The 22786-nt window shown below is 51.5% G+C and overlaps 1 protein-coding gene across 4 annotated transcripts in view; it reads right to left on the bottom strand.

Annotated features, from left to right (window-relative positions):
* The window catches only part of TMCO4 (transmembrane and coiled-coil domains 4), an 85986-nt gene that overhangs the window by 10507 nt on the left and 52693 nt on the right, over positions 1 to 22786 (bottom strand). For 3 of the 4 annotated variants that reach the window (XM_029946556.1, XM_029946557.1, XM_029946558.1), the window contains one exon: positions 4658 to 4775. In XM_029946556.1, the coding sequence (XP_029802416.1) occupies positions 4658 to 4775 (118 nt within the window). Of the gene's footprint in view, positions 1 to 2730; positions 4198 to 4657; positions 4776 to 22786 lie in introns of those variants that run through there. The other variant, XM_029946559.1, reaches the window with a different exon arrangement.

The following is a 22786-nucleotide window of genomic DNA, read 5'->3' as shown; positions in this document are numbered from 1 at the left end:
GGAACAGCGACCACAGAAGTGCCCCAGGAGGCTCAGAATGAAACCCTCTCACTGTGGGGTGAGACAGGCCTGCCTGAGTTCACATCCTGGCTCTGCTGTGTGACCTTGGCGAGGCACCTGATCCTCTCTGAGCCTCAGTTGCCTTTTGGTTCAACAGGGAGCATTACCACTCGCCCTTCTAGCTTCCAGGGGGGTTCACGGAAGCCCAACTAAGCAAACAGATTTGCAAAGAGCTTTATTAATGCATATAATAAAATCATAAATGTATACGGTTTGGTAGTGTTGCACCAGAGCCCCCCACCCTCCTCCCTCCTCCATCATGTTTACGTAGGTTCAATGCAAGTAAAACACCCTTGGGGGCCGAGAAAATGAAATCCTGGTCGGTGCTCAGTTTAACCAAGAAACTACAGTTATTGTTTGGTCTGTGTTCCCCCGCTTTCCTGGATTTCCTCCTCCTCTTCCCTTCTCTAGAGAGGTGGCTCAGGATCTCGCAAAATAATTGAAAACCAAGCTTATTGGCCTCAGGTTTGCAGCAGAACAGATGAATTTAATACGTTTTTGCCGCTTTCATATTGCACCCATGCAATTTTAATTCTTTCCCTTTGCTGTTTATGAAAAACACCAAAAAATCAAGCACCATGTGAAGGGCCTGGCTATTGTAACTGCTGTGGTTTATTGGGCACCGACTAAGAGCCAGCGTACTTCCTAAAGAATGTCATTTAATCCCCCCCAGAAGCTCTGTGCAGGAGGTGCTGTTCTACCCTTTCACAGGCGGGTACCGAGATTCAGAGCTGTTTGTCCAAAGCCACCCAGCAGGTAACTGGCAGCGTCCAGATTTTAACTGAGGGCCATTTTACATCAAAGCTTTGTCCATTCTTTTTCTTGTTTTTTTTTTAAAACTATCCTTACTTAAGAAAAAATCAAATTGAAATCTCTTTTATGCCTTACTTCCGATCTTTAGGGGTGGCCACCATTACCTGTTTCCTGTGGGCTTCCTGGGACCTTCCTGTGCATGTACAGACATATAGATACACACACGCACACACAGAAATTTCTTCCCTCGTAAATGGTATCATAGTACGCAAGCTGTACTTGCTTCCCCCCCCCTTAACTGTTCTCCAATTTGTGGTCATTTAGATAGTTTGAAATTTTTAATTATAAATGAAGCTGCAGTGTCTCTCTTTGCACATCCATTTCTGTGTGTGTGTGTGTGTGTGTGTGTGTGTGTGTGTGTGTGTGTTAGCGCACGCGTATCTAGTAGAGCAGGATCACAGAAGTCAGAATGTGTGGGACCAGAAAATAGGCACATTAAAAATTTTGATGGATATGGCCAATTGTTCTCCATAAAGTATTTACTAAATTCAACTGTTGCCAACAGTGTATGTTGGTGCCCATATCTCTATGTCTTTACCGACACTGAATGTTATTCCTGTTTCAGATGGGTAATAAATGGTATCTTACTGATTTTAGTCTGCTTTTACTTCATTAATCATGAGGTTGGCATCTTTTAAAAAATTTGTAAACTGTATTGATTCTGTGAGTTTATGTGTAGATCTCCTTTGACCATTTTCTTATTAGTTTTTTCTTATTGATTTGCATGAGCTCTTTATATATCATGGCTCTGTTTTGTTTCTTTGTTCTTCATATCACACCCTAAATCTTTTTTAAAAATTGTTTTAATTTTTTTTATTTTTATTTTTTTTTAAATTTTTAAAAAATGTTTTATTTATTTTTGATACAGAGAGAGACAGAGCATGAGAGGGGGAGGGCCAGAGAGAGAAGGAGACACAGAACTGGAAGCAGGCTCCAGGCTCTGAGCTAGCTGTCAGCACAGAGCCTGACAAGGGGCTCGAACCCACGAACGTGAGATCTGACCCGAGCCGAAGCTGGAGGCTTAACCGACTGAGCCACCCAGGCGCCCCTGTTTTAATGTTTATTTTTGAGAGAGAGAGAGAGAGAATGCAAGCAGGGGAGGGGCAGAGAGAGAGAAAATACAGAATCTGAAGCAGGCTTCAGCTGTGCTGACAGCTCAGAGCCTGATGCAGGGCTCCAACTCATAGATCCTGAGATCATGACCTGAGCCAAAAATTGGTCGCTTAATCAGCGGAGCCACTCAGGTGCCCCAATCATATTTTAATTCTAAGAAGTAAGCTTATAGACCGAGTGATAGAGCCAAGATGATTGTCAGAACTCCTGTGTCCTGGCTAATGCCCTCTATCTGTGCCTAAAAAAACATATTTATCTTTAGCTCTGAATTACACAGCTGCTCCTGCAGCCTAAATCATCAAAATGATAAAGACTTTCCAAATCGGTTCCATTTAGGTTTGGGTCCTACTTAGAATGGCTGGGCGTAGGTCAAAATTAAAGTTAACTGGATTCATGACTTAATCTGAGCCTCAGTTTTCTCATGTGTAAAAGGGAGGACAGTATGAACACCACAGGGTTTTGGGGGAGGATTAAAGGAGGTCACGACCACAAAGATAGGGTCTGGCAGCTGGCAAGAGTCTGATACTCGTTATATCCTTTCCTCCATATTGTACACTTTTAGTTTTGACTTTTTAGTAACTATTTCCTTTAAAATTTTTTAAATATTTATTTTTGAGAGGGAGAGACACAGAGTATGAGTGGGGGAGGGGCAGAGAGAGGGAGACACAGAATCTGAAGCAGGCTCCAGGCTCCAAGCTGTCAGCACAGAGCCCGACATGGGGCTCGAACCCACCAATGGTGAGATCATGACCTGAGCCGAAGTTGGATGCTTGACTGACTGAGCCTCCCGGGCGCCCCATAGCTGTCTAATTCCACATGTGTCCTTTTCACCCGACGAGAGCCTCTCTCATCTTGCTTGTCTTTGTGTCCCCATGCCCGGCTACGGGCTCGGGCACGGAATGTTGGATGACCCTGAGTCACCCCAATTTCAGATTGGAGCCTCTTCCTCCCCGAAACATATTACTTAGAATTGGGAATCCAGCGCTTTTCTGTCTCTATACTTTTGCCTTTCCAATGATCTCCGCTGTCCCCTGGCTTTGGTGGCAGCTGGTGACCCCACTGGCCTTCCCTCCAGCTCCGACTTCTCTGAGCTCTAGTGCCGTGTCCAGCTGATGGTGGAATTGTGAAGTTCCCGACCCAGCGGATCAGCTGCTTCCCTGAGGCCTTGCTCCTTGTTTTCTGAATCGCTATGTGTTAAGTTGTGTTAATAGAGCCCAAAACTACTTGGCCAACCTTCCTAACCTTCCTGTTTTCTACACTCCAAACCTGATCTTCGGATCTGGGCTTAGAATGTCACCTTCTCATCAGTACTCTGTGCTTTGTATCAGAACCACAAAATGCAGGTCCCTTATGGAAAGTCCTTGGAGCCCAACTCCAGGTTCAGAATTCAGGGTAATGCTTTGGATTTTAGGGAGGTGATCCAGCTTGTAGCCTGTGTGTCACGTAATCCCCTTGCGAGGTTTGGAGGGGGGCCCAATGTCATGCAGCCCAGAAGCCTGGTGGGAGAAGTCAAGCCTAGAACTCCCTCTCAGCAGCTCAGGGCACACCAAACCTGGGGGGAAGCCTTTGGTTTTAGAGTTTCTGGATTTTGGTGTCGCAGACAGGCTTCCAGGTGCCTGATAGGAGCTGCCTCCTTTCCTCTTTTCCTTGCTGGACGCTGGTTCCACAGGGCTAGGGAGTGCTCCCTACGGTACCTGGCAGGAGGCCAGTGCTCACAAAAATCTGTTGAACGAATATCCCAAGGCTGGCGGTGCCAAGGATAAATCGTGACACCCTCTGTCATTCACAGAGCATGTGCACACCATGTGCAACTCTGTAGATCTCTTAACTATCATCACACCCGTGAGAGGTTACTGCTATTCTCCACCGCCCCCTTTTACAGATAGAGAAACTGAGGCCAGCATGAAGACTCAGGTCTGTGTGATTCTAAATCACTGCTCTTAAATACTGTCACCCCATCCTTTGCTTCACTTGGAGGCTGATGGGCCTGAGCGCCTTCTCAGGCGGACCTCCTGCGGTCTCAGCGGTGGGCTTCCTCTTCTTCCCCGGAGTCTGGGGCATGGCCGTGGCTGAAGCCCTTGAGTCCCCCTTCTCCACGCTCAAACAAGGAGTGCCTCCTTTGCAGGCTCAGAGCGCCAGCCTTCACAGGGCCCCGCATCTTGCCGAGGGTCGAGGGTCGCTGCAAGGGTACTGGCTCCTCCCACTGTCACCCTGCCCGGCCCGGAAGGTGCTCTGTGAGCTCCGCCCACACGCTCCCCGGCCCCTCCCAGCAGTGCGCACGCAGGCGCTGCTCAGTCTGCATTCACAGACCTCGCGCGGGGGCCTCCTCTTTGTTTTCCAGTCTGTCCCGCTCACCCACGACCCTTTCCCCCAAATCGTGGTGACCAGCCGGATCTCTCCTGTCGTCCTATAAGCGCGTCTCATATGGGACACAGAGAGAGCCCTTTCGGGATCTTGACTATGGGGACAGAGGCCTCCCAGGTCAGCACACCTGGCCTGGGCCTTGCTCCTCATAGACCAGAGCCCCGCTGGTCCCTGGGATCCTCCAGGACAGGGGCCAGGCCTCGAACATCTGTGTCCCCAGCGCAGGGCCCAGGCACACTCCGTGCTCAGGAAGTACGGTCACGCCCCCGCCCACTGCCCCGCCTCCGGCGCAAAGGTTCGGACAGACCTGCAGTAGCCATTGATGATCCTCCCAGACGCCACCTTCCGGAAAGGCTCCCAGTGCTTGGCCTCTCCTTCCACGGGCGCACCCAGCAGGACGACGTCCTCAATGATCCCCTGGCAATCTGGGAAGAGACCCCAGAAAAGGCCGTCAGTGTCCCTGGCCATGGGGAGCGGGGGGGAAGGCCTGGAAGGGGGCGGCAGAGGGGGAGGTCACATGCACATGTGCAAACACGCGCATGCTCACACGCACACGCGTGCACTTGCGGTCACGGGGGCTTCCACACCGCGCGGCCCAGGCCATGCGTCCAGCCCCTGGCGGGCCTGACGCAATCCTGCAAAGCACCATGATCACCAGTTTATTATTTATTTTAAAAAAAAATAGTCTATTTAAAACATTTATTTATTTATTTATTTATTTATTTTGAGAGAGAGCAGGCAGGGGACGGACAGAGAGGGAGAGAAAGGACCCCAAGAAGCCTCCGCACTCTCAGCACAGAGCCCGATGTGGGGCTTGAGCTCACAAACCATGAGCTCATGACCTGAGCCAAAACCAAGAATTGGACGCCTGACTGAGCCACCCAGGGGCCCCATTCATGTTTATTTTTGAGAAAGAGAGAGAGGGAGAGGGAGCTGGGGAGGTGCAGACAGAGAGGGAGACTGAGGATCCAAAGCAGGCTCTTCATGGTTAGCACAGAGCCCAACACAGGGCTTGAACTCCTGAACCACAAGATCATGACCTGAACTGAAGTTAGACGCTGAACCGAATGAGCCACCCAGGCGCCCCTTCCTTATCCCTATTTATAGAGTTAAGGAAAACTACATTTTCAAGATCACATGGCTGGCAAGTGACACAGCCTGAGTTGGGACCCAGATCTCTTCCCAGCACCAGTGAAGCTCACAGGGAGTCACGGACACGGAGGGGACATCTTCCTTTAGGTGGGGCTGGTGAGTCCTGGTTCATGGCGCACTCCAGGAGGGACCCCTCTGCCCCTCCCCCGCCCCCCCTTCCCCAGCAGGCAGCAGTTCCTTGGGGCCTGTGCAGCATGACGGGAAGGCAGGCGGGAAGGGAAGATGGGGCGACCGGGTCCCCAGGCACGGAGTACGTTCATCAGCTGCACTGACCAAATGGTTCAGAAATATTTTCAGCAGGGTTATTCCAGGTGCGATTCAATGGACCAGGGCTGGCCCTTGGCCTGTTTGTCCCGTAAATACAGAAAGAGGGAGGAAGCATTTCCTTCCCCCTGTTGCAGACTAGCACTGACAGCGCAGAGCCCGCGCACCTCGCAAAGCCCGGCTCCTGACCAGTGAGAGGTGCGCATGCGCCGGCCCACCCCCACGGGCTCTGTCCCTCTGCGTCCCTCACTCGCTGTGGTTTTCTTCGTGTCACCTGTTTATGTCTGTCTAGGTTCGGTGAGGGCGGGCGCTCTAGCCGCCTCGTTCTCAGCTGCACGGCAGGGTCTGGAACAGTGCCTGGCATGTGCTTGGTGCTCCGTAGAGATCGGAGCGAATGAGTGAAGAATAAATCAAGGGCCGTCCCTCAGAAAAGCCAATCTAGGCACTCCGTAGTTGCAAAGCCTGGGTTAAAATCACGTCTGAGTTTGGGACTTGGGCCAGGTCACTTCTCTGGGCCTATGGGTAATGACACTGGCCTTGAGGATCTGTATGTGGATAAGTCACAGTGTGGGGAAAACCGAGCATAGAGGATGCACAGTGAAAATTAGAGGGCCCTCCGCCTGCCCTGCGCACCTGCCTCCCCACATTCAGCTCTTGTGATTCTGAGTTTCCATGTGTCCCGGGAAGCTGCACGGGCAGTGTCACTCCTGGGGAATGTGCCCAAGAGGGACAGCTCTGCCCAGTGTGCCACTCTCCTGCTGAGTGACACTGGGCTGGTGGCTTCCTCTCTCTGGGCTCCAGTTTCTGTCTTTCTTTTTTCTTTTTTAATGTTTACTTATTTTTTGTGGGGGGAGAGGCAGAGAGGGAGATGCAGAACCTGAAGCAGGCTCCAGGCTCTGAGCTGTGAGCACAGAGCCCAACGTGGGGCTTGAACCTACAAATCACAAGATCATGACCTGAGCCGAGGTGGAACACTCCACCTACTGAGCCACCCAGGTGCCCCTGGGCTCCAGTTTCTAACCATTGGCCTTTCAACTGTCTTCTGTTTGGGATTCCGCATCAGGCTAGGTCTGAATAAAGGGTTCCAGGCTAACAGGTGTTTGGGAACCCCTGCAGAATCAAGTGTTCCAGGTACTCTTCGGGCTCTGATGTCAAAAGATGCCAGGGCATGGAATTCTGATGTCACTCCTTTTGCTTCCAGGGAGATGGTAATCTGGCAGGATTTAAAACTTCAGGGAGCTGGGTAAGTGTATGGACCAGGCGCCCTTGACAGAAGGGCTATTTTGGGTACTTACGTTGCTGGCAAGGCTGTAAAGAAGGGGATTTTATTCTAACCTCTTCCCTTGGCAGATGAGGAAACTGAGTCTCAGAGGGGGTGGGACACGCCCAGGGTCATGCAGGTAGTGAGATTAAAGCTGGAAACAACCCAGACTGCACGGGTCCCTGGGGCCACGCTCTGCGCTGCTTGCACTAATAACACGAAGCACAGTGGTTGTAGGTGGGTTATCGTTGCTCCCACAATGCCACGCGGTTGTGGACCCGGGGCCAGGGGCTGAGCTCAGCAGCTCTCTGGGGGCTGGCGCTCCAGGCACCTGCTCTGCCCCACGGAATCTCCCCGTGGCCCGAGGGCTGGGACCCCTTGTGGCCAAGAGCGGTAAGGCAGCCCGAGCAACCTGAGATCCTGGAAGTGGTTACCAGGTAGCTGTTAGGAAAAGTCAAAAAAGCTAGTCGCCGGTGACCTTGAACTGAGACAAGTAGTTGAACCTCATAAAACAGTCCAGGATGCAGCCAAATCAAGTCAGGGTGGGCAGTGAGCTGGAAACACATTCACTTTGTCCTCAGACTGATGCCACATGGAGACACACTTCTCTCCTTTAAAGAGGGTTTGCTCGTGCTTTCCACAGTAGCCAAATCATGGAAAGAGCCTAAATGTCCATCAACGGATGAATGGATAAAGATGTGGTTTATATACACAACGGGTACTACGTGGCCATGAGAAAGAATGAAATCCTGCCATTTGCGGCAACGTGGATGGACCTGGAAGGTGTTATGCTGAGTGACATAAGCCAGTCAGAGAAGGACAGATACCATATGTTTTCACTCATATGTGGATCTTGAAAAACTTAGAAGATCACGGGGGAAGGGAAGGGGAAAAATAGTTATAAACAGAGAGGGAGGGAGGCAAACCACAAGAGACTCTTAAATACGGAGAACAAACTGAGGGTGGATGGGGGTGGGGGAGAGGGGAAAGTGGGCGATGGGCACCGAGGAGGGCGCTTGTTGGGATGAGCACTGGGTGTTGTATGAAAGCCAACTTGAGGATAAATTATATTCACAAAAACAAAAAAAAAGTTTGAGGAGCAAAAATAAATAAATAAAAATAAAGAGGACCTGTTCTCTGCAGGGCTGCAAACTTAGAGACAAGCCATGTGGCAGGCTCCTGGCAAGGCACAGGCGTTGGCTAAGGGACGGCAGCAAGGAAAACTTTAGACTCACTCAAGGTGAAATGCCCTACGGTCCTTACGGCTTGCCCGTTCCCGGGAACAGGACGGCCGAGGAGGGAAACCTGGGGTTAGGAGAAAGAGGCTGTTATGGTGGGTGCTGCAGAGGAAATAATGTCAAATTTCACTGCTCAGTCCCAAAGCTTAGAACACAGAGGATTTCATTCTTCCAGGTAGAAGAGAGAAAATCACCACTCAGGTCCTGTCTGAGTGTCCAGTAGTGTCTCTGCTGCCTCTTTGCTGCGGGCACAATGAACGTTCGCTGAAACATGTTTGGGTTTACTCCTGCTGCTACCATCAGCTCCTCTTCTTGTGAATTTTTAAGGTACGAAGATAGTTCTATAGCTTTACAACTAGTAAATTTTGGGGCGCCAGGGTGGCTCAATCGGTTGAGTGTCTGACTTCAGCTCAAGTCATGATCTCATGGTTTGGGGGTTCAGGCCCCACATGGGGCTCTCTGCTGTCAGCACGGAGCCTGCTTTGGATCATCTGTCCCCCCTCTCTGCCCCTCCCCCACCTGTGCACATATGCTCTCTCTCTCTCAAAAATAAAATAAAACATTAAAAAAAAAAAACCTCACAGGTGCCTGGGTGGCTCATTTGGTTAAGTGACTTCAGCTCAGGTCATGATCCCACAGTTCATGGGTTCGAAGCCCTGCACTGGGCTCTGTGCTGACAGCTCAGAGCCTGGAGCTGCTTCGGATTCTGTGTCTCCCTCTCTCTCTGCCCCTCCCCCACTCATGCTCTGTTTCTGTCTCAAAAATGAATAAACAAACAAAAAAACAAACAAAAAAAGCCCCAACAGTCAGACTTTTAATGTAAAGGACAACAGGGATCCAACATGTGTTCAGTGACTTCCAGTCAGGGGACGCAGGCTTTCTAACGTTTTATTTATTTTTATTTTTATTTTCTATTTATTTTTACTTTTTGGCTTTCTAGTGTTTTAAAGTATGCTACTAATACCCTGCTTTGTTAAAGCCGGCCCTCCACCCTGTTATAACTTTGGCGAGAAGGAGGCTCTGAGCCTGTGGGAGTTAGGAAAGAAGAACTTGGCCAGTCATGTCTTCACCTCCCCACTTCTAGTCCTTTCTGTCACCTGCAGGTGCAGCAAAAAACATTTCTTTCCCACACTTTCTTTGCTTCCACCTCTTATTTTTGAGAGACAGAGAGAGACAGTGCGAGCAGGGGAGGGTCAGAGAGAGAGGGAGACACAGACTCTGACGCAGGCTCCAGGCTCTCAGCTGTCGGCACAGAACCCGACACGGGGCTCGAACCCACGAACCGTGAGATCATGACCTGAGCTGAAGCTGGACGCTTAACCGACTGAGCCACCCAGGCGCCCCAATACTGCCTTTCCAGGGCTGGCGGGAGGCCTCGTGTTCGGGGCCGCGTCTGGCCCTTGGCTCGGTCCGTGGGGTCCACTCCACGACCAGGGGGAACGGAGTGTGCGGGGCCCTGGCTTTGCAGACAGCCCGGCTGTGTGTAGAAACACTAGCGGCACCTGGTGGCAGGGGGCAGGGGCACTGGCCTCGGGGCAGAGCCGCTGCACGGGAGGGGCGATGGTTAACCGCTTCCCCGATTACTTTTTTCAAACAAAAATTTTCAGGGTGATAAAACACGCGTAACATGAGATTCGCCATCTCACCGTCTTTAAGCGCGTGGTTCCGCAGAGTGAAGTAGATTCGCGTTGTCGTGGAAGTAGCCTCACTGGTATCAACCGGAAGTTAGGGCAATCAGTGTACATCCTGTCAGCGACTCTCGCCCCGATTCTAGCAGATCACACAGCACTCCTGACGGGACACTTTCTACAGGGCGCTTTTGTTTGTTTGTTTTTTAAGTTTATTTATTTCTTTTGAGAGAGAGGGGGGGGGGATAGGGAGAGACAGAGAAAGAGAGAGAGACAGGGAGAGACAGAGAGAGAGAGGGAAAGCAGGGGAAGGGCAGAGAGAGAATCCCAAGCAGGCTCCGTGTTGTCAGCACAGAGCCCGGCACGGGGCTCGAACTCACGAACTGCGAGATCATGACCGGAGCTGCAGTCAGGTGCTTAAGGGACTGCGCCCCCCCGCCCCCCGCGCCCGGCTCAGCACGCTTTCTCACAGGGAGGCGGGCCTGTGCAGAGCTCTCCAGGTGCTTCCAAACAGCCCCTTCTAAGGGTTCACAGAAATCGCATCAAGCGCCTGGAACGCGACGTCACACACGTCCCTGTGCCTATCACGTTGTCAATGATGAGATTCTCCTGGGCTGCGAAGACCAAAGGATCTCAAACCCGAGAAGCAAAAGAAGAAGCATTTTCTCCCTCTTGGCAGAGGGTTCGTGTGTGCGGGGAGAGATAAGGCGGAAACGAAGGAGGAAATTATCTCCTAACCACGGGCGGGTCCAGAAAACAGACCTTGAAGGGTATGATGTGAACCGCTTCTAACACCAACAAAATCCATTCTGAAGATAGACGCACACGCGCATGATAAACACACAGACCGAAGCAGCCAAACGGAGAGGGAGGGAGACTGGCAGCCGGGCAGGAAGGGACTGGAAAAAGGAAAGCTCTGGCCATCCCGGCCCCCCAGGAATGAGGTTCACACTAGAAAGAATCGCTTCGGGGAGTCCATCTGCAAGGATCCGGGATGAATTGTTTAGGGAACGAGTCCGCCTTCATCCCCAGCCCCCTGCACCCCGCCCCCTCCCGCCCCCACCACCGTCTTGAACTTGGCCGTGCAAAGCGGTGAGGCTGGCGCCAGCACCCCGGGGTCTTGGAAATAATCTGCATGCCCGACCTCTCGCCGCTCTCCATCAGGGGCCCAAAGCCTGGTCTCTCTGAGCACAAGGCAACTGGTCGGTGCGGCTCCACATGAGGGAAATAAAGCACATCATATGTGATGTCTGCTCTCATGGAGATGAAAGAGCCAGCTGACCCAGTGACAGTCCGTTCTGCATGTCAGCTGGTGCCTAGTGACCGCTCAGAAACAGTTTTTGGCCAAGTGGAAGCTTAAGACTCAAGGGCCAGGATGTTGAGATGTATCTGTGTGTACTTATTTTTTATTAAAAATATTTTTAAAATGTTTATTTTTGAGAGAAAGAGGGAGACACAGCATGAGCAGGGGAGGGTCAGAGAGAGAGGGAGACACAGAATCTAAAGCAGACTCCAGGCTCTGAGCTGTCAGCACGGAGCCCGACGTGGGGCTCGAACCCACAAACCGAGAGATCATGACCTGGGCTGAAGTTGGAGGCTTAACTGAGTGAGGCACCCAGGCGCCCCCTGTGTGAGTTTTTAAAAAATATTTTTTATTTATTTTTGAGAGACAGAGAGAGAGACAGTGCGAGCAGGGGAGGGTGAGAGAGAGAGGGAGACACAGAATCGGAACCAGGCTCCAGGCTCTGAGCTGTCAGCACAGAGCCTGACGTGGGGCTCGAACTCACCAATCGTGAGATCATGACCTGAGCGGAAGCCGGACCCTTAACTGACTGAGCCACCCAGGCACCTCCCCCACCCCCCATGTGCGTTTATTGACAGGTCTTTTGCCCTGGGTTTATCTTGCCAACATCATCGGTGGTAATGTTGGTCCAACCTCACAGAGGCTGGGAAATAATCAGAGAGAGGTCTTGCTGCAATGGATGTTTTTTTGTTTTTGTTTTTTGGTGGTGGCTGTTTTTGTAAACAAAGTTCTGGAATTCTACTTTATAATCCTCCTCCTTTGTTTCTCTTTTATCGCTTTTGCCATCACAGCTTATTCTGCGGTAGGCTAAGCCTTTATGCACATATCACTTCATGACCCCCAGGAGGTGAGCAGGACCGCCCCCATTCTCTCCTCAGAGACGCTGAGTAACGCTGAGTAATCTGTCCCAGTTTGTGTAGTAAAGGGCAGAGTGGCATCTGATTATCCCTACATTTTCTCTCCTACTCTCCTGTCCCTTTTCCCTTGGCTACCAAATATAACCCTGAACCAAAATCGATGTTTACAGACAACTGTGACATCTTCCAAAATTGTGTATTAAATACAGAACACATACAACCTGCCAAGACGAACATTTCCAATTTGGTTGATCCAGGAGACATATTCTCAGGTTAAAATTTGCTAAAGGGTCAGGCCAAGGGTATGTGTCCATTTGTTTTGGTAAACTCTGGCACATCTGCCAGACCCGGTGGGTGAACAGATATTGCTAAGAGAGAGAGAGCATGGCGGCGCTTCGGCAGCCCAGTGGGCTAAGCGTCTGACTCTTGATTTAGGCTTAGGTCATGATCTCATGGTTTGTGAGTTCAAGCCCCGCATCGGGCTCTGCACTGATAGCACGGAGCCTGCTTGGGATTCTTTCCCTCTCCCTCTGCCCCTCCCCTGCTCATGCTCTTTCTCTTTTTCAAAATAAATAAATAAACTTAAAAAAAAAAAAAAGAGAGAAAGCACGGTCCTGGGTTCCGGGCACTGTGCTAGATGTTTTCCCTGTATTGTCACCATGATCTTCTCTGCTTTTTGTTTTTCTGTGGTTGGTTGTTTTTATTATTTTTTAAATTTTTATAAAAGGTTACATGTTTATTTTGAGAGAGAGACAGAGAGCAAGTGGGGAAGGGGCAGAGAGAGAAGGAGAGAGAGAAAACCCCAAGCAGTCTCTGCGCTGTCAGCATAGAGCCTGATGCAGGGCTACTGCCCACAACCCAGGAGTTGAAACCAAGAGTCGATGCTTACCTGACTGAGTCACCCAGGGACCCCTGTTTGTTTTTAGAGATTTTATTTTCTAAGGAAGCTCTGAACCCAATGTGGGGCTTGAACTCATAACCCTGAGATCAAGAGTCACATGCTCTACACACTGAGCCAGCCAGATGCCCCTTTCACTGCTTTTTGAAGTAGATCCTTGAGTGTTTATTGCAGCAAAGGTCTGTTGCAGGTAAATGTGCTCAGTTTGAAAATACCTGTATTTTGTCCTTTATTCTGAATGACAGTTTCACCAAATATAGAATTTTAGATCCACTGTTTTTCTTTCTCCTCTGGCTTCTATTGATGTTTTGTAAGGTCTCTGCAGTCCAGTTGGGCTTTCTTTGTAAGTAAGCTTTTTCTTTTCCCTTTCAAAACCTCTTCATCCCGGAAGTTCTACCATATGACTATGATGGGTGTGGGTGTGAAATAGGTATCCTGCCCAAGACACGCTCCTTGCATCTCAGGAATCAATTCAGGAAATTATCAGCCAACAAACTGTTATCTCTCTCCCGTTCTCTTCTTTTGGAGCTGATATTAGGCAACGATTAAGCTCTTAAGTTCCCTCTCCAGGTCCCAGCTCCTTACCTCTCCATGGAGGATTGTGGGTAATTTCTTCACATCAACTCTTCCAATTCATGATCTCTCTCTCTCTAGCTTTGTCTAATCTGCTCTCACTCATCTAACTAAGATTTTCATCCCAATGACTTTGCTTTTTCATTTCTAGAAGTTTCAGTTGATTTATTGTCAAATCTCCCTGCCCTCCCAGTGTTTTCTTCTTTTGACTTGCTTATAATGTTTTAATTTGTCTTTAATAATTGTAAATCTACTTATTTTGTTCAGAGGGTGCTCCTTCAAACCATTCTATCAAAGACTGAGGGTCTATTCCTGATGTCTGTTGTTTCTGAGACTTTCCCACATGGTAGGTTTCTTCCTTGTGTGCTTTAGAAGTTTGGATTATGAGCTCATCTTTAAAGCAGATCTTATATGGGACATCTGTGTGGCCTGGATTGACGACCTATTTTCAAGTTTTCGACTTGGGGGTTCCTGGATCCTGCAGGTGGTATAAATTTGACCTCTAAATCCAAGTGGTACATTGTCCCGTGTCTCTGATTTCCCCAAGGAAACATTTTTTTCCCCTCTCTCTAGTCAGAGCACATGCTTCTGCTCTCATTTTCTGTTTCCTCCTTGTTTCTCCTCTCTGGAAATTTCCTTCAGTTTTGGGAGTGCTGCTTTAAAGCTCTTTATTCCATTTCGAAATGAATGGCTGGTGAGGAACGGTCAGGGCAGAGGGCACTGATCCACCTGCTGGTGGTAATAAGTCTGTGTGACATACTCTGCATCTCTTGGAATGAGCGGCCCTGCCAGATGGCAGAGCCCCGGGTTGTGGAACGGCCACGACTCAGCAGCAGCCTGCATCTTTGGACATCCCTGTGAGCATAAGTGTGCATCCACGGACCTCTTAGCCTAAGCCCAGGTCTCTGGTGGCGCATCATGAACTTGGCCTTCCTCCTCTCTGCCAGCCATTTCTCCACACGAGTCTGCCGCATGGCCGGGGCCTCCCAGGGTCCTCTGGGATGCTGGAATTCTCAGAACAACTCCATCTGACTTCCCTTTCATTTTGCACCACACGACCCTGCTTGTGTACAGTTTTGGTCATTTTCAAAAAAGGTGACTTGTCCCTGATGGAATCCAATTTTTCTTTCTCTTTTCTTATAAGAAATTCTTCATCAGACCATTTCCTCCTGGTTTTCATCTGAAAAGCATAAGGCCACTGAAGTAGTAGCTCATTTTCTGCAGCTGCTGTCAGAAAGTCCAGTCAAGCTTGGATGGGCAGAGCTGCTTGGACGGCATGTAAGCAGGGGTCTGAGGCTGGCCCTGCGCTGTCTGGCTGTTGGGGTTGGGACCAGACAGCACCTCTCCATTTCCTCATCTGGAAAGTGGCCCAAGAATCCCTAACTTGCAGGGCGGTTGGGAAGGCTCTGTGGATGGGGTCTGGAAACACCTGTTACAGCAGATACTCGGTAACTATTGGTTCCTTCCCCTTTGTACCTTCGGTACCTAATGAACGCACAAAAAGGATACAACTGGCGACATGCGGATTTCTCACGAAGCAGGAGCTGCTGCTCAGCTCTGCACAAGCCCTCAACGGAAGGCAGACTGTAGACCCTCCCGGGCCAGCATTTGCTGGAACCCACCCCTCCCTGGGCATGGAGGAGCCCTTTCCCTGGGTAACGTGCGGCCCCTCTGAAAGTCGCCACAAGATGGTGCTGCAGCTTCCACAAATGGTCCCGCTGTCTCCAGGACGGGGCACTACTGCAGGGACTTCCTGGAATGCTATTCAGGTTGAAGGCGGTGGCAGTGCCCAGCCAGAAGGTGCGCTGATCACATCGCGGGGCACCTGCTCCCCCAGGTGAGAGAAGCCAGAAGAAGAGGGGTCTGGCGCTGGCCCTGTCTTTGCCAGCTGGGCAGTCTGGGCAGGATGGGTAAATGCTCAGCTGAAAAATTAAAGGGACAAGTCGAGGGTCCCCGTGGGCGGTAGAGAGAGGCCGGCTGGGGAGGTCTTCACTTACATCTGTGTGGCTGTGGACAAGTTCCCTCGGCTCTCTGAGCCTGTTCTCTAGAGTACCAGGGATAACACATCTCTCCCTCCCAGGCTGGCTGTGGTGGTCAATGGCACCACATGGGCAGGGTCTGGCATGAGGGCACCCTGTCAGCTGGCTTCACGTGGTGCGGTTCACCCGGCCCCGGACCTGGGGAGGCGGAGGAAGGAGGCCTCCTGGCTGTACAGGGGGATGGGGGGGTGCCGCCACAGGCAGGGATGCCGAAGGATGGGGAGGGAGTGTGATTGGAAGGGAGGTCCCGTCTCATCCAAGATCTCACCAGGTGGGGCTGGACTCTGGCTGACCTTGGTCCCTGAGCCCTGTGCAGATCATGGCACAAGGGAGGTCCTTACCAGGACTCTGCTGACCAATGAGGAAAGAAGCGCTAATACCAAAGCCTCAAGGCAGAGCCTGCATCTGGGTCTTTGTGTTCCATTTGACCAGTCAGGTCCCCGAGTTCTGGGCCCTGCTCACCTCTCCAACCTTACTTCTCCCAACTTCCCAGAGAAACCTGGGCCCCAGCTGCCTGCCCTCCCCAGACTGTTCACCTTCCGACTGTGGGGTCTTTGCTATTGCCAATTCTGGGCTCTGAGGCACCCTGTCTTCCTTGCAGCCTTTCAAGGCTCATTTTTTCTTTGAGGCCTGCCACCTCCTCCCTGAAGCTGTCCCTGCCGTCTGGCAGGACAGGCTCTCTCCCTTGAACTGCTTAATGCTTAGGCCCTTGCGATGTGGCATTTGGTACTGTTATTTATGTTTTAAGGCTGACATCTCTTCTCTTAACTAGACTATAGGCAACTTGAGGACAGCCAGCTTATCATAAGAAGAAGCGTAAGAGATGAGTTCATGGGAAAAGGTTTAGATAGAGTAGGATGCACCGTCTTAGCATCCCAGATTTGCTCTGTGTAATCCCAAATTACTAGCTATGGGCCTTGGACAAGTCACTTAACTCCCTGGGCTCTGGTTCCCCATCCTTAAAAATGGAAAATGCATCACCTGCTCTTAGGTGTATTAATGCACACACCTTGAGACGGGCTCCGTTCCCACCGGGCACACAGTAGGCACTCAACAAACCTCAGCTCCCTTCCCAGCTCCCCGTCTTGGAAAGATTGTTTCTTGTTTTGGAGCTGAGACTGTTCTCTCTCAAACGTCAGCAGACGAATGTGGCCAGGACGAGCTACAAACCACACTCCCCACTGCTCTGTAAGCCTGTGCCCCGGGCTCGACCGCGGTGGCTGAGGCCTCAGTCTCCAGCGACTGCCAGGTGCCAACATGTAAAATCCCCCAAAGGAAATGTAGCTGGGGACGTGTCACCTGATCAACAGTCTCCCAGTACCCAGCTGCTCGGGAAGCTCAAGACATCGTTCTTTCCAGTCTGAGTTTCCAAAGAAGCCCCAACCTTCCCCATAACGAGGAGGCACCTTGGAAAGATCATTCCCAAGTACGACGCTGCCTTCTTGGTCCCGGTTTGTAACTTCCAGGCGCGCCCTGTCCAGCTGGGCGAAGGTGAGCTGCTCTCAGAAAGAGGAAGTCAGGGTGAAACGTTGGGTCTCATTGCCTGGGCAGCTGGGGTCTTCACGTGCCCCCCACCCCCGGAAATGCGAATCAGGCCTTCGCGGCTTGAGTCACAGCTCAGTTACCACAACCGGGTCATCACGGGAGAACTTATCATGACAGTGACAAGACTAGCGGTCACTGAATGTCCACTACTTGCCAGCCATTATGCTAAGTGCTTTACGTATTTTATCCCCCTTAATCTAGTACTACTAGACCCATTTCACAGGCCAGGAGACTGAGGCACAGGACTAAGCGCATGCACCTGTTTGCCGAGCTAGTATTTGGATCCAGGCCTGGTGGCAGGGTCTGAGCCTCCTCCGTCCAGCTCCAGGCCCTGCTTCCCTGCATCTGAGCTCGCGGACTGGCTCAGGCCCCTATTCACAGGTGCGGGTTTTGTGCTCCTGATGTTTTACATTTATCCCTGGGTTGTGGTGTTTGAGGCTGTATTTCCTGAGACGTCCTGCAAGTCCTTTGAGGAAGGAGATGGGGTTTTGCATAAATTAATAAATGGATGTTGAGAAGATGAGTCAACAAAAGATGGAAGGCATAAAGGATGATGAAGAACATTCGAGAGACCTGAAAGGTCAGAGTTTACTTGGGGACATCCTATGTTGGGGGCGGGTCAGGGACAGGGGCCTCAAATCTCAGACCCTGTCATTAAAACGCCAAGTATGGGGGACACACTGACCCACAGGTAGGAACGTTTTTATCTTCTGCTGCAAAACAGGCCTGGCCGTTTTCTCAAAGACAACAGTCTGACGGTACTGTCTGAGCAGCTGTGATGATCGTAGACATTTTAGATACAAGGATAAACCCCAAGAGTTTCCATTACAGAGTGCTGGGAACCAAGATGGTCAATTAATATGTAAATCAGCGGGACTCAGGGTGTTTTCTTCCTGTGCTGGAATCCATCCAAGCCCCCCAGAAGTGCTCCTTCGTAGTGTCTGAATTCTTCCGTTATTACCAAGTAGGACGTAGGACTCATGCAGGGGGCCTGTTTATACAAATTCTGAGTGAGGGGAGCCCTGGGGTGGCGGGGGCGGGGAAAGGAAATGGGGAATGGCCACTAGAGGCGGGATCTGTCCCTGAGATTGGGATGGTCATCAGGGCTGACCATGGCCAGGAAAAGGAACATTCTTAGAGACCGTCCCCTCCCCATCCCTGTGCTCACCACAGAAATTCTGGCAGAGAATCTGTTTTTCCCAGGAGACTGGGCAGCAAGCAGGGACATCTGCTCCGTCAGCTTGAGGGTGACAATTATTGGGGACCCTGATATATCGGCATTCAGTTCCCCGTGCTGTCTCTTGTGAGTTGGCTCAGAGGACTCTGATCAGCCCTGGGTGCAAAATGGACATAATCCTGTTTCTGAAAAGCCCAGACCAGACCTGGGGATGCGCCGGCTTGTGGACTGCATGCACAGGGCAGAGATGTTAGGTGGTGCCTCTAATGGATCCTCCTCAAATCCTTTTGGAATGAAGAGGGGAATAAAAGCATACGTAAACTGAGACAGACCTGATTCTTTGGGTTCATGTGGCCATTTCCTGGCCCAGCCTGCTGCCATCGGTCTGAATTGAGCTCACTTTCCAACTGTTTAATTTTTGAAACCCTTTGAAGCAAATGCATAGCAGAATGAGCAGTCTGTTGTGATCTGGGATTCAGAGGCTCTCCGTGAGGACTTGAATCGTGGCTCTTCTAGACACCAGGGACCGTGACCCGACCCCTGCCACCTGCTGGGGCCGGAAACACCCTTGGTTGGAGGGTCAGTCTCTCCCAAAGCACATTCTTCCCGTTGGCTGGCAGATGGACCCCCGGAAGTGGACAGTTCATCTCTGGGAATTCTGGCTATATTAATTTCCTGCCCACAGGCACACATGTGTGAGCAGGTGTCCATTCTGTCTCGGTTTTGAGCGGCAGGATCGCTGCGCGGGGTGTGGGCGCACTGGCCGATCGTGCCTGCTGGGCAGTCTGGAAGCGGAGCGGCCCAGGCGCCTGGGGTCACTGGGAGGCTGGCCCAGGTCTTGGGGGCCGTGCATCCTGTCTTGCAGGCAGCAGCACTCAGAGAGAACTTCTGGCTGCTTTCGTGCGCCTTGTTAACGAATCGACTACTAACACGCATCGGGCACCTCCTGTGTGCCGAGTCCTGGGTCAGAGGTGAACCTGAAAGACGGGTCCTCCCTGAGGCTGACCGCCCTCTGGTCCAGGAGGGAGGCCTGTAAGCAGTTGCACGGCACAGTGTGGTGTGTGCAGGGACAGCCAGCGGGGGAAAGGAAGGGGGAGAGGCAGAGCGCGGCCCCCCAAACAGAACGGCCCAGACTTAGGATGTGAGTGCTGGGCATGAATCTCAGCTCTGCCACCTCCTGGCTCTGCCTTTGGGCAAATCCCTTCAGTTCTCTGGGTCTCAGCCTCCTTCTCCGCAGCTCTGTTAAATGGATAAATAATACTGCCTCGTGAGGACGTTGTGAGGATCAGTTAATAAAACCGTGCCATCAGGCTGAAGCCTGGACGTCCCTCCCTGTTGCGGCCAAAACCCCCACACGAGCAAACCCACGTTTGATCCTCTGCGAGAAAGCAAAAGCAAGAGGGTCCCTTGTCACATCTAGTTCCCCAAATGAACGGGCACCTCCCACAAGCTGCTGACTCCACGAAATCAACTCTGTCCACAGCATCTGGAACGCGGGTGGCGGGAGATCCTGACACCCCATGTGGTTTCCATAATCTGATGGGAAGAACATGGAGGTTTGCCTGCCGTGTGATGAACACTGGGTAACCTTGGGACTCATGAGTGTGTGTGTGTGTGTGTGTGTGTGTGTGCGCGCGCGCATGCGTGCATGTGTGTGTAATTTGGCAAGCCTGGCCTTCGGAAGTCTGACTAATTTGCACCTTTTTGCAAGAAACACCTTTTCTTTCTTAACTGCCCCTGAGTCTGAGACTTCTTCCAGGAGGAGTCAGGAGGAGGGGGGTCTCTGAGCCACATCTCGGAGGATGTGTCTGAGCTGGTGCCAAGCCTGGGGTTGGGGGAAGGCAGAGAACCTTCTGGGCAGCGAGAACGGGTATAAAGCACACGATGCTCTGACCCGCAGACAGGAGCCGCCCTGAACTTGCAGTTGTCTTTCTTGGGCACAGGGGAGCTCTGAGGGAAGGGCAGCTGATGGGAATCCAAGACCTTACAGCCAAGAAAACCCTAATGGAGGCACCTGGAAACATCGCTTTGCCTCACACTCAGCCCTCGCTGCAAAAGGGAGACAATCATCCTGACCTTGGGTTGCTGTAAGATCAGCGACCAAAGTGACGCACAGGAGCATGGCTCAGCCACTGTGGATGCCGGTTCCAGCGGCACTGTCACCAGCCCTGTAACCATGGCCCAGCTGTTTTGCCTCTATAATCCCCGGCCTCCTCATCTGTACAATGGGGATAATTAAGGCCTCATAGGATTATTGCTGAGGATTAAATACGGTATGGACAATATTCGGCTGTGGTGGGCACAGAGTGAGTGCCGACATCTGTTAGCCGGCGAGGCGGGGACGAGGAGGAAGGTGATTGGGGTGAGTCCGTGACACAAACAGGGAGCGGCCATCAGCTCACCCCAGCTCAGTCCGGGTCTGTGTATTTCTGTCTAAAGATGAGCTTCCTTGGCCACGCGAAGCATTCAAAATGCGCATCCAGAAGACAAGGGGGCCCCAGGGCGAGTCAATCCTTCCCGTGCAGCCCGGGCAGAGCTGAACACACCGCCAGGCTGCTCGGAGAGTCCGAATGACAGCCCTTAAAGTCTCGCCGGGCATCCGACTGCATCCTGGGGGACTGGCTTCTTGTGTTTCCTTCTATTTTCCACACCAAGTCCTTACGGGAGACGGTGGCGAACACTCCGGTTAGGGATGTCAGCCCCCACCAGGCTACTCTGTGCCAAGTGCTTTTCAGGTGACTGACCCCCATCATCAGTGACCTCTGTGGCCGTTCTGCAAGAGCCCCCCTCGTGTCTCAGATGCCAAGTTCTTTCAACAGACTGGACTCTCAGCTTCATGGGTGGGGGGGCACTGTACTGGCTTATTGCTACCCCCCAAAGCCCAGCACTGTGCCTGGCACATAGCAGGTGCTTAATGCACATGGGCCGATGGAATACATTTATTATTTTTATTTATTTGGAGCGAATTTCATTTAGAGTGTTTCTCTGTTTGGCAGGTCTGAGCGGAGCTACTGCTGTGAGTGAACATATCCAATGAGGAGGGCCCCCAAATAATAATATAAACAGGAGTTCTGGAGTCGGAGAAAGGGTTCAAGGTCTTGGTCCTAGGGCAAGTTACTGACTGTTCTTTTTACGGAACCATGAGACCCCTGTTGTGGACACAGGAATCACAAGCACGTGGCAGTCACTGGTGCTGTTCATGTCAGGTTCTGGCGCTCTGTCTTTAGAGCACGTGGTGCAAAGACATTTACTGGCCCCTCCTGGGTGTCAGCCATGTCCACATGCCTTGTGTGGCCAATGGAACTGGAGCAAAAGTGACATGCGTTTCTTCCAGGGGAAGGCATGTGCACAGCTCAACACGTCCTCTGTCACCTACCAAGGAAGTGCGTGTTGAGACGGAGCCTCCATGGGCCCGGGTCTTGGAGTGATGACGATGATCAGGGCCGCTGCCTACTCACGGTGGACAGAGAGCAAGAGTGAGAAATGAACCTCTGTCATGTTTCACCTCTAAGATTTGGGGGATGGTTGTCACTGTGGTATCACCGAACCTATCCTGACTGATACAGTGTGAAGGTTTAAAACTCTGTACTTCAGGGGCCCCTGGGTGGCTCAGTTGGTTAAGCATGTGACTTTGGCTCAGGTCATGATCTCACAGTTGGTGGGTTTGAGCCCCGCGTCGGGCTCTGTGCTGACAGCTCAGAGCCTGGAGCCTGTTTTGGATTCTGTGTCTCCCTCTCTCTCTGCCCTCCCTGACTCATGCTCTGTCTCTCTCTGTCTCTCAAAAATAAATAAGCATAAAAATTAAAAAAAAAACAACCCTCTACACTTCAATTCACTTAAAGAGCAGGCACCCTCTGTGCGCTTCAACCCAGGTGCAGGCGGCAGAGAGGTCCTGCCCTCAGTGGGCTTGTAGTCTAGACTCCTCTTTGAAAGGACGCTGAGCTGAAGACACGGGCAGGTGCAGCTGTGAGGGGAAGCCTGTGAACAGAGGCCTGTCTCCCAAGCGGTAGCCCCCTGCTCTTTGCAACATCACCCAAAAGGGGAGATAAAGCTGTCAAAATGGTTAATTCTACTGACAGCTTTTCTTGGGGGCGAGGGAAGGGAGAATGAGCGGCAGCTAGGAGTCAGCGGCTGGCAGAAGGGTTATGTGCTCCAGGACTCTGGGATTTATTGCTACATTTCTTTACTAGGCATCAAGGGGCTGCAGAAAACAATGAGTGGATTCCAATGCATTACAGCAATTCCTTTTTTCCAGCCCCAAAGGCAGATAATGACAGCTCTCCTGCAATTAGGAGAGGGTCTCCTTCCCGCGCAGATTAGCTGGGTATTAAGCAAGCAGGGCTGCGTGAACCCAGACAGCCGAGCTGGAATGAACTAGATGTGAGGTCTCAGCCCCAGGAAAAGGGCAACTAGTTCATTCACAATCACAGCCAGGTGGGGATTCAAAGATGACGTCACAAGGCCGGGGTTGGAAGGGGCTGTGAAGGGAGCGGGGAGAAGG

The sequence above is a fragment of the Suricata suricatta genome, chromosome 8, assembly GCF_006229205.1.
Source record: "Suricata suricatta isolate VVHF042 chromosome 8, meerkat_22Aug2017_6uvM2_HiC, whole genome shotgun sequence".
NCBI lineage: Eukaryota > Metazoa > Chordata > Mammalia > Carnivora > Herpestidae > Suricata > Suricata suricatta.
Note: the sequence above shows the minus strand (reverse complement) of the source record. Positions and strands in the feature narration are given on the sequence as shown.